This window comes from Rissa tridactyla, chromosome 7, assembly GCF_028500815.1.
Source record: "Rissa tridactyla isolate bRisTri1 chromosome 7, bRisTri1.patW.cur.20221130, whole genome shotgun sequence".
Lineage (NCBI taxonomy): Eukaryota > Metazoa > Chordata > Aves > Charadriiformes > Laridae > Rissa > Rissa tridactyla.
Window position 1 is genome coordinate 25,333,586 of NC_071472.1, and position 11,847 is coordinate 25,345,432.

Here is an 11,847-nt window from a genome sequence, read left to right on the forward strand (position 1 = left end):
TAAGTGGGAAATGCACTTATTAGATGAGGTGTGGGCAGCCTGAAGGACACTGTGCAGCGGGGCAGTTCTGCAGTGCTCGAAGTGTGGAGCAACTGGGTGTTTGCTTAATATTTAAGCCTTGATAGGAACCATAGAAAAGGTGTATCAGCTGAGAAACCTGGCTTGCTTCTGCTCTTCACACGCCTGCTACATCTGGTTCTGCAAAAAACACTGCTGGCAAAGGGGTTTGATTGTTCCATCTCTTTTTACAGTGGTTTGGTGGTTACAGCACTTAACCCAGTGCCTATTCATCCTTTGGGTTAAATATTTGATTAGAATTCTGTTCCCAGGTGAACAGCCTAAAAGGTTAAGGAACAGGTTGTGCTCAGTGCTGCTGCTCTGTCCCAGTCACCATTATCCCCTAAGTGGAACATCCAACGTAGGAAGAAGGAACAACTTCCCTCCCCTTGACTGGAAAAGCTTTCAGGCTGTGCTTTGTGGCACTTTTCTGGAAGGGGTGAGTTCTGAGTAGTCTCAGGTAGACCGTAGTTGGACCAGGTTCTCATGTCCTGTGCAAGCATGTAAATCATTTAACTGACAGCTGTGGGGAAACGCAACCGCTTCCTTCTTTGAGAGATAGGGTGGTTCTCTCCTCGCTTCTTGGAAGAGAGGGATTAGGTATCAGGGAAAGCTTTAGAGCTAAAAACCCTAAATCCCACAGAGAAGAGGAATTTAACCACACGGCCTTCCTTGACTGTGAAGCTAGTTGCCCTGACTTGTATCCATAGATGCCCATATTTTCCCATATGTTGCCCGTAGGGAACAGTGGACTCTCTGCATTGCAACACAGATGTCTCCAAGGTGACCAATTTACAGCATTGGTAGCGTGAAGTATTGCTAAAGGAGACCAGCCTTCTTTGATGACTTGCATACAGACATACAGAAAGCCTCACTTACTATTTCTTCTGTCTTGCAGACGTGTGCACATCGCTATGAGAAAAGGCAGTATGTAAACACAGTGCAGGAAACCCGGGATATCATTGGAAGGTGCTACGTGCTGAGCCAGGATCTCACCATTAAGGATGATATGGACAATGGAGTATGGAGTTTTTGCGATGGCCGTTTGAGAGGCCATGAGAAGTTTGGTTCCTGTCAGCAAGGTGTTGCTGCTACTTTTACTAGAGACTATCATTATATTGTGTTTGGTGCCCCAGGCACTTACAACTGGAAAGGTATGACCTGGCTTCCTTCCTGCCTATCCTTCCCATTTCCTCTGAGATTGCTCACAAGGGTTGCATCCTAAGGTGGTTTTCTTTGGTTTTGGTGTTTTTTTTTTTTGTTTTTTTTTTTTGAGGGGGAGAGGGTAATAGGTATCTAATGATTTTACCCTGCTTTTGCAAAATGCTATGCTCCTGTATCAAACATACTTACTGCAGTTCCTTTAAATATCTTTGAGGGACTGCTTATGAATGGATAATGAAACTTTGCACATATGTAAAGCAAATTGTTCCCTTATTAGTCTTAATCTTATGGTGGGATTGAGTGCTTGCTTTGAGACGTCCATACTGGAACAAATTACTAAATTATTTTGAAGTCATTTGACCAACCTTTTTTCCTGCATTTGAGCAAAAGTTAGATAGCTGCACTGAGATCTTCATTTATCCTGCAGTATTCTCCCTTATTCTTTGTGAAATCTGTGGAAAGTAGTACTTCCCAAATTACATACTGGAGGATTGCAGGAAGACAACTCAAGAGAGCAATACTACCTGTATTCATATCTAATGCCATTGATATCCATGTAAAATTCCATGGATGATCTGTCTGACTAAGAGCCAAGTACGCTATATTATCCAGGAGATATTCCAAAACTTAAGGGGAAAAAAACCCCTAGATTTTATCTGTTAGTTTATATTGAGAAGCGTCTAAATGGCCAGCTCCGTCTCTTAAAGTGATTTTTCTCGTCACACTTCATTACACCAACAGCTGTAAATACTTCCCTCTTTAGAACATCTGATTCTTGAACCATTACATTTTTTTTCCCCTCGTACACCTGTGCCTGCTATGTGAACCATGCAAAATCTCTGAGTTAAGCTCTGGCACAAGGTGTACTTTACTGAAAACTTAATCTTCCACGCATCTGTCAACAAAAAAATGACCAAGCTGAAACAGCATATTGAGTTCAGACACTTTTACTTCAATTGCAGAGAAGTGCTACAACAGTGTATCCGTCGTAAGAGTACTCTTGTATCATGGAAAAACATGTTTGTGCTTGCCAAAATGTTAAATATGCCTGTTGATAAAAGGGAAGCACACGCTTTATCAAAGAATATCTCTCTCCCCCTTAAATAATGTTTTCTAAATATATCACAGGTGTTTGTCAGAGCTGAACAGTAAATTTTTTCGTGTATTGCTGTGTACTTGCCTCCCTTTTAAGAGAGGCTTTATGAGGTGAAGAACTGAGGGATGAGGGTGGTTCCTGACCAAGTTGGTCCCATGTTTTTGTTGAGAATTTTCATAGTGTCCCATGTTTTCCAGACCATTGCATGGCCTCTCTGTAGAGCAGCATGAGATTCTGGCACACAGGGACAACTTAGAGATCCATTGCCTTTTGGAAACACTGTCACCAAGTGCACTGTCCTGTGTTTGTCCCATTTAAACAGTAGTCACTCTCTTATTCATCATAATTAACGTTAGTTGGGAACCATTTATCTGTTATTTTTCTCCCTTACCATTCATTTGCTTTTATTTTATCATTTCATTTCTTCAGGGGTGGTTCGCGCAGAGCAAAAGAATCAGACATTTTATGATCTGGGTATCTTTGATGATGGGCCTTACGAAGTTGGTGATGAGAGCCGCCAAGATAAGAATCTAGTTCCTGTTCCAGCTAACAGTTACCTAGGTAGGATTAAGTACGTATGGTAAATCTCTTTAGGCTTCTTAAACATTTGTGATCCCAGCTTGGTGCGATGATACGATATGGGAGCAGAAAATCCTTCGTTTGTGGACCCTGTAACATATTAACTGTTTTGGATAATTCACATCTCCAGCCACGTTTATGGGTTGGTTTTAAGTGTGAGACTCTGCTGAGGTACGTAAAAGAGCTGCTAACGTAATGAGAGATTAAAGAGCTGTGATGAGGACCTACAGATTCTCAGGGAGTGATTCTCATCACTCTGATGGTTAAGTACAGTCTAAGGATCTGTAGCCCTTGATCACAAGGTCTCTGCCATGTGGTATCAGAAGGTTTATCAAAAATTGAGTTTCTGAATGTAACTGTTAAAACTGCAGTTTCTCCTGGTAGGTGAGTGCAATTTTTTAATTCTTCAAGTTTTTACAGGCCTCTAAGATGCCATAATACCAGTAGCGTTTATATTTTAAGTGCGCATAGCAGGGGGTGAGTCTCTTGCACTTTGTCCTTAGGCAGTGGATGTTTCTGTACAGCAGGGAGATTTGCTGGTGCAGAGAAAAGGCTATGCTGCAATTTTGGAAAGGCCTCAAGTGTAAAGAACCTTCCTGTTCTAGTGCGGATTTCTGTGGGGTATCGATCCACTGCTTTTTGGCATATGCAACAAATAAAATTTTGGTAACTTGAAACTGGAACTTCTGTGTGAGTGGTGGAAAGCTGAACAGATGGGAAGGGCATTGCTAACGTAAAAAGTAAAAGCAAGTAAAGAAAAGAGCCGACTTAGAGGTACATATCTATTAGAAGAAATAGAACATAAACTTCCATTAAATATCAGCAGTAATTACTGGGTGTAAAAAAAATAATAATAAAAAAAAAATTGTAAAAGCTTATGCTAGAAAGACAAGCTGCTGGCCTCTTCTGGTGAAATAAGAATTGGTAAGGTGAGGGGTGCTGTGGAGGTGTCTTTTGCTGTGAACGGAGTAATACTGACTTTTTGCAGTTTCATAACAAATGCATTTATCTCCTAAATGTAAATGCTGCCTTTGATTTGTCACAACCAGGACCTCTTCCAGGCAAGCCTGCTGTTCCCTGGCATTGCTGTTCCCTCTGTTTAGACACTAAATAAACATGGTTATAGCTGCTTTGCTTAACTGCTATTTTTTGTCTCTTCAATCTTTCGCTCGTGTTTACAGGTCTTCTGTTTTTGACAGCTGTATCTGATACTCATCCAGATCAGTTTGTGTACAAAACATTGCCCCCCGGCACACAGGTGGACAAATCGGTGGATGTAATGATGAATAGCTACTTAGGTTTGTGACCACTTGGGGTGGCAGCACCTGGTCAGACATGATCTCCAGACCTTTGACATGATCCTCTCCCCTCCATCCCCTCATCTCAAATGCATTGCAAGTAAAAGCATGTCAAAACAGGGATTCAGATGAAGAGGAGCTTGCAAAATAACATGGCTTCAGAGAAACGCTGATTTGTCATGCATTTCTCCAAACCCTCTCATTCCTCCCCAAGATGGGACTCCCTGAATTTTTTTGAAACTCTCTTATTGTGAATTACTGTAGTTGAGAATTTTCATGGTAGTGGTGAAGTGTTTCAGGAGGGGGATTTCTGTCTACTGGCTGGCATCTGTCTGCCTTGCAATGTGCCTAACATTCTATTTGGCCTTTATTGGATATATTGGTATACGCAATATATTCTTTTAACTCAGTTTTTCATATATTTTAAAATGTATTGACTTTTATAAAGAATGCATAAGACTAAATTTATTTCAATGTGTCCTTTAGGGGGCTGCATTAAATAAAAATTGCCAATTTCACCATTACTGTGTAAGGTCATTCTCAAATACCGTTTACGTCATTCATGTAAAACGCTGTGCTTGTGTGGTACATTTTGCATGTTTGCAATTGAATGATACTGACTACGACTTAAGAATTTTTACAATAATTTTGCCAGAGGTGACATGCTCGAGCTATATTCAAGTGGTAAGGTGCAGTCATTTCTAAGCTGGTGTGTTTAAAAATGATCTTGTATTTGGTGTCCGTGAAAAGTAGATATGAGTAAGCAATGAAATAATATGCTTTGTGGGGGAAATACTTAAATATAATGTATGGAGGCGTGTAAACTTGTGAACGTGCGTCCACCAGTCCAAATAGAAATGGAGAACTCCCAGTTACATCACAGTGCGTTTTAGACAAAGCTTCTATTCAATATACCACTTTAATATAGTAGGGGAATTTCTTTTTCCTGTTAACAATACAAGCTGTTAGTTAGTTTGGTTTTACTTTGTTTCTTTCTCTGTTAAAGGTTTCTCTTTGGACTCGGGTAAGGGAATTGTCTCCCAGAATGAGATGACTTTTGTGTCCGGTGCCCCAAGAGCCAACCACAGCGGAGCAGTTGTTTTACTGAAAAAAGAGAAAAACCAGAGAGCGCTTTCCCTGGAGCACATGTTTGAAGGAGAAGGGCTGGCCTCTTCTTTCGGCTACGATGTTGCCGTTGTGGATCTCAACAGTGATGGGTACGGCCTTGGGTAACTCCTGCTGCCTGTACAGTGAAGGACAGCAATCTGGTTTATTTCTGATCTGGTTTTTCACATTAGAAATAGAAGGAATGCCAAATCCCATCTTCCATCTTTTGCTGGAGGAAATGGCGAGCATCTCAGAGAACCAGTCAGGACACAGTCTACGTTTTTAATTATAGAAAAGAGTTTATTTGAATTTAAGCAGTGTAAACAAATCTCATACCCAAAGAAGGCCCTAGAAGATCCTTGTGTGTCACAAAGGGAATATAATCAGCTCGTACTGTCAGTGGAGCTGTTGTTGCCCAACCAGTTTAATGTACTTTTTAGTCTTTGTTCAGCAGCTCTTTGGCTACTGACCTTGAGACCACAGTCTGGTCGCTTATTTTTCACAGTTCTTCCGTAAAAGCACTTTTTTTTTTTTCCTTTAATTCTAAGATGGCAAGACATTGTTGTTGGAGCCCCGCAGTATTTTGACAGAAGCGGAGATATCGGTGGCGCTGTGTACATCTACATTAACCAGCAAGGCAAATGGGAGGGAGTAAAACCCATTCGCTTAAATGGAACCACTGACTCCATGTTTGGTCTTGCAGTTGAGAGTGTTGGGGACATTAATCAGGATGGATATCCAGGTGAGTGAAATGATTACAATAAAAATGGATGCGACTTTTTTGCTAATGCCAGACTTGGAACATTGTACCCTTATCATGATTGCAAGCTGCAGAAAGAGTAAGAATGATTTTTAGATGTTGCAACTTTTTTTCAACAGATATTGCAGTAGGGGCTCCATATGATGGTTTTGGCAAAGTCTACATTTATCATGGATCCAAGAATGGAATAAATACAAAACCAGCACAGGTAATGAAATAACCTTTATTTTATATATCATTAGTCTTGCACAAAATTAAAGGAATGAGAGGGCTCTCCATCTTCTCCCTTTCAATTGCTACTGGTGGGGTGGTGGCAATGCAGAAAAGTCACAGGGCCCTTCCAAGATTGCACTGCTCGCCAGAAAGATTAGGAATTCTTGATTTTAATACACGTTTTTCTTCTGGGGCAGCCCTTTGGCACCAATAACACATAGAGAGGAAAAAGTCATGTAGATGTGTAAGTTTGGGGTTTTTTTGAAAGACATTTTGGGATTTGAAAATAATTAGTTTCTTAATTTTCTCATTCATTACTACTGCTACGCTTTCTTTAGTGATTAAAAATATGTATGCCTTTTCCTTTTTTTCTTGAGGACCACTGTGTTCAGTTTGCAAGGTGAGAACAGAATTTTATTATCCTAGAATACTCTTGGAATACTTTCTAGAATACTTTTTCAGTTTCCAGTGCCTATACTGCATAAATACTATAAATAAAGATAAGCTAGGCAACGTTTCTATGCAAAACAGTCATTTGTGGTACTCACTGCTATTTGCAAAGTAACTTCTTGGAAGAAAATCAAATTATCTTGGTACTTCAGTGTCATTTACCTGAACACAGGGGTCCTGCTTCCTTGTATCTCTTCTCTCTCTCTTTTTTTTTTTTTTTTTTCTTTTTTAATTTTCTGGCCATAAGACAATGATCTTCACTTGTTACTTTTTTAACTTTTATAGTTTTTTAGTTTTTAAATGTCTGAATTCCATCAATATGTTTGCTCTTTAGATTCTTGATGGTGAAAAAACAGGCACCAATTTCTTTGGTTACTCTATTGCTGGAAACATGGACCTGGATAAAAATTCCTACCCTGATATTGCTGTTGGTTCCCTTTCAGATTCTGTATCCGTGTTCAGGTATTTTACACAGAACTGTAACTAATTACACCAAAGTTTTGGGTTTAGACAAACTGCTCAGAAGTAACTAAAAGCTGTTTGGCCTGGAGTATATTTTTCCTTTTGGGAGTTGGAAATTCCTGGGGGGGGGGGCGGGCCGGGGCAGAATTCCGTAAATTGGTTTGTTACTTTATACCCCTCTTCTTGTTGAGAAGCTGCCTTACAATCAGTGCAGGGTAAGAGGGTGATCGGGGGCAGTTACTGTGGAGCGCTGCTGTGTGTCGTCTGTCCGTCCCCTGGCTTTGCCCTGTGGTAACTTACCTGGATGCCCGTGTCCTTTGATGGAATTAAGGGTGATGAGTAATTCTTTTGCCTGATGACGGGAAGTTAACCGATACATTTGCTAGAGCTTTTGTTTGCTGCTGTTCAATAAATCTAATCCTGCTTTATTGAAGATAGAACCAAACCAAACCCCTCTTTTGTAGCTGAGGATGCGAACGCGGCGAGGCGCATGGCCTTGCTGAGGTTGCAGTGGCGTCCCATGGAACAGCTGTGAAGAAGCCCTTTTCTTCTGTGGATCTGTGAAGATCCTTTTGTATTTCCATAGCACATGCCTTAATTAGGGATGAGGCAACGGTCTTTTGCAGACCTCTGCTTTTTCCCCAGTTTAATATACTGTTAAGTTGAATCACTAGTAATGAGGAGGAAAGGACTGTCTCCTCATCAGCGCTGTGAATGCTGCATCAAGTTCAGGTCTTTGGTGGTCGCTGTCAGGTCCCAAAGGAGGAGAAGCAGAAACTCCAAAACTGTTTATCTCAATTTTGAGCATGAAAACAACTCTACCTTTCAGCCAAAATGATCTTTCCTACAATTTTTTGATGATGCCATCTCTAAGGTGTATCGTATCTGTGTACACAACTGGAGTGTTCTTAAATACACTGAAACAGCCCCAACAAAAGCAGCTCCTCTTGCTTGTGGAAGAGAACAGAGTAGGTGGAAGGGAAGTTGGTTAGACTATTCAGTGTTTGTCTTACTCAAAAGGAGCGGTACAAAAACTTTTACAAAGGTGAGAACGAAAACCTTTATGGTGACAAACAGTGAAGGGATGGCCCAGTTAAAAGAAAATTGCTAGAATAGATGGAGGTGGCTTAATGGCCATTTTAACCAACCCTTAGATGCTTCGAGGACAGCAGGATCAGCTCATTCATTTGTTCATCTGAACTCTCTTTTCTTGTCCCTTCCAAAAAGGAAGAGAAAGGAAAAGTTGTCAGACTGAATTACAATTACAGCCCACACGCAGAGGAGTTGGGAAATGAAAACATCGTTTCCCACAGCCACCCAACGCTGGTGTGAGCATTAATTTGAATGAACTTTAGTACCTACAGTTCTTCACAGGGGCTGAATTACCATTGGTGTGGGAACCATCACTTTGACTTTTCTAGGTTTTTTTATATGTGTATAAAATGACAACCACACCACCACACTAATGTACTTACTTCCCTGTCAGGCATTTAATACAACTGTAGTTGTTTTTTGTGATGTGCTTTGCTTAGCTTTAAGTAGTTTTCTTTTGTTTCTAACCATTATCAAAGCCAAACTCTTGTGTTTCCTGGGGTGTCTTTGTTGCAAATCAGTGCAGGGACAGAGGGCGTCTGGCATTCTACATGAATTATTTCATTAATCTTAACAGAAACTTTCCCTTCTTTTTCTACCCTGTCTTTTCATTCCCCATTTTTCCCTCAAATGAAGATCTCGGCCTGTGATAAGCATTAGAAGAAACATTACAGTACAGCCTCACAGAATTGATCTAAAGAAAAAGAACCCTGAGGACCCTAGCGGAATATGGTAAATCTAAAAAATCTGTTATATCAGAAGCCGCGGTGTACGGAGTTTTCTGTTGTCCACATTCATTCAGTCAGGGATGATGTTCCAGTGAAGGGACATGACACTCGTGCAGGTTAAGCAAATGTATCTACACGTGATCATCTTGACTTCTTGAATTTGTTATGACTGCTGTGCCAAAGACAAGGTGTGGAATATGTTCTGTTGCAAATGCCCATTTTTGAAAATGAATGTCACTTTGTCACTTAAGACTTTTAATGCTTACAAGTATGTTAACTTGAACAGCTTTCTCGTGAGCAGAGATGTAAGAGCAAATGCCAGAAAATATTTTTTCCTAATAGCTTATTAACCATTTTTTCTTGCTTTGTAATTCAGTTTAGTAAGCAACAAGTTACTGTTCTAGCATGAAAACCACAGTCATAACACTGATAGTATCAGTCAATGGACTATTAAAACTTTTCAGTCTGTTGGACCGTGCTTTATTTAGGTTAATATTAATTTCTTGGTGCTTTTTTACAGGATGGATGTGGAAGCATGTTTTCAATATACTGCAAACCCCAATGATTTAAATCCAAGAATAAGTAAGTTTTGAAGATAATATTTTTGATCTGTTTGTCACGTGGTTTGGTTTTTGTTATTTCTTTAGAGTGTTATCAGGGAAGAACAGTACTCAAATTATAGTGACTCATCTCAGACTGTGACTGTCAAATTTGAAGCGGGCCTCAATACTGAGGTCGATCAGCTATTGCACTATCTGTATTTAGGGTAACACATATTTAGAGTCACGTGTTAGGAAGTTCTGTGGATGACAGACTGAACTGAAGCTTTCTAGGTAATATAAGGCTGCCCTACAGATCAAAAACATTTTGCTTCTTTAGGCTACTGCTGCTTTAGAAAATAGTTTTAAAAGCCCATTTATGGGTGCTTATCATTGATAAGCACTATTTCTTATTGTAGACTTATCCTGTAAAACAGTGTTCTGAATCAATGAAAATGGTTTTGTGGAAATCAGTAACTGAAATAAAAAATCTTCGTATAAATAGGAGCCTGGAAGACTGTGCCATAAATGTAGTTAAAAATGTGAAGCATTAGTTTCTTATGTCTTATTACAATGCTGCTGTTACTACACCTCAGAAAACTGCACCATTTTGAGAGGAAATTAGAAGAATTTTAAGCCCAAACTTCCTTCTCCTCCTTTGATGTCTTGCATTTTCTCAGTTGTAAAATCCATTGTCTGGCACACCGTGTGCCGTTCCCATCCTTGCAACGTTGAATTAGCTCAATGAATACAGAGATGATTAAAAGATGCACAGGGTTCAGATCTATCAAAAGATACCTCAGCATCAACTAGAAAGCTCTAGTCACGCTTTTGCTTTCAGTGTTAAAATTAACAGTCTACCTTGACCTCAAAATCCTGCTGGCTGCGTAGGTGCTCTTTGGGACAAAGCAGCAATCAAGGACGGGTGAGTGAGAGTACTTCCAAAGTTGTGTGTATCAGCCCTCTACTGGCTCCACAGCAGCTATTACAGCTCCTCCCGCCAGCTCTACTTGCTGGGAGAGCAATGGGGTGCTTCTGGAATAAAAGGATTTGGTTTAGAAGTTTCCTTTAAATACGTGCACAGGGCACCAGGCCCTCAACTGGACAGGGACAAAACTGACAGATGGAGAAAGCATTGTAAATAACTGAAAACAGTTTGCAAAGCCCCGCGCTGGCTGAAACAGTTTTCTAGAATAATGTTGTAAGATCATACCTGGAGAAATTGAAGTCCTTTTTAATAAGGCAAGGGATCTTCTTTTTATAGTGACCTACTTTATTTCTTCATAGAGATCAACTATACGTTTGAAGCCGAAAACGAGAGGCGGCAGTTAGGCCTGCCGTCTAGGGTACGGTTTAAAGACCACCTGTCTGATCAGTTTACTGCAAGTACAACCCTAAGGGGGCAGAACTCCAAAGAGTGTGTGACCACCAAGCTTGTACTGCAGGTAAGGCAGAGTATTTTATTTTTATTTCATTTACATCCCTTTAAAACAAAAGCATGCTCTTTTTTTTCAGCCTCACGGTACCTTTGTATAGAACTTAAAAGTCACGTGCAATATAAAGCTTCAAAACTAGCAAACGACCGTAGTTAAGTAGTACCTTACCATTCCCTGCACACAAGCTGCTTCCTCCTGTTGCCCATCTTACAAAGTACGAATAAAAGTTGTAGCCACTGCAGCATGCTCTGGAGGTCCACAGAGCTGAACTAATTTAGGACAATACAGAGGGAATGAATGCCAAAAATGGAGAGCAGTTTCCAGTGGAAGTAATTGTTATAGAATTGAATGGTGTGGCTGGCTAGGAAAAGAATTTTAACCCAATGGGATTTTGGAGGGGATGAATGGGCAGGACGAGAAAGCTTGGTACGTGCTCTCTGACTTGGCTGCTACACTGGCCCTTAAGGGCGGCATCACTCCAGAAGCCGAACAGATTCCCAGCCACAGCTCAGCCGTAATGAGCCTCCAAGGTGCTTTTGACCACAGCAAATTAAAGAGCTTGAACTTACACAATAGGGAGAAAGTGTGTTATTTTACTGTTGTAGTGTGAATTTCACTTGCCCAAGTTACCACCTGTTATTCCTGGGAATTCTTAATGGTGAGAGAAATCATCAGATCGGGAAGCCAGAAAAAACAGACAAGACAGCAGGGCTAGGCTCCTTGGGTTCTTGCACGTTTTTAGAAAATGCTGGCTTTCTGTGTGGTGAATAGTTTTAATACTGTGAAATGTAGCAGCAAAGATTTTACTTTACAGCTTATTCTAAAATGTATATCAAAAGCTAGTCTTTTTGTTTTCTTCTCTGTGC

At 40.4% G+C, this 11,847-nt stretch overlaps 1 protein-coding gene across 5 annotated transcripts in view; it reads left to right on the top strand.

The window, feature by feature from the left end:
- ITGA6 (integrin subunit alpha 6) overlaps nucleotides 1-11,847 on the top strand; it is a 48,688-nt gene that overhangs the window by 25,117 nt on the left and 11,724 nt on the right. For 4 of the 5 annotated variants that reach the window (XM_054209162.1, XM_054209163.1, XM_054209159.1 and 1 more), the window contains exons 4-12: nucleotides 956-1,211; nucleotides 2,747-2,878; nucleotides 5,201-5,411; nucleotides 5,850-6,043; nucleotides 6,181-6,269; nucleotides 7,059-7,186; nucleotides 8,915-9,010; nucleotides 9,527-9,588; nucleotides 10,833-10,990. In XM_054209162.1, coding sequence (XP_054065137.1) covers nucleotides 956-1,211; nucleotides 2,747-2,878; nucleotides 5,201-5,411; nucleotides 5,850-6,043; nucleotides 6,181-6,269; nucleotides 7,059-7,186; nucleotides 8,915-9,010; nucleotides 9,527-9,588; nucleotides 10,833-10,990 — 1,326 coding nt within the window. Of the gene's footprint in view, nucleotides 1-955; nucleotides 1,212-2,746; nucleotides 2,879-4,077; nucleotides 4,195-5,200; nucleotides 5,412-5,849; nucleotides 6,044-6,180; nucleotides 6,270-7,058; nucleotides 7,187-8,914; nucleotides 9,011-9,526; nucleotides 9,589-10,832; nucleotides 10,991-11,847 lie in introns of all 5 variants that reach the window. The other variant, XM_054209164.1, reaches the window with a different exon arrangement.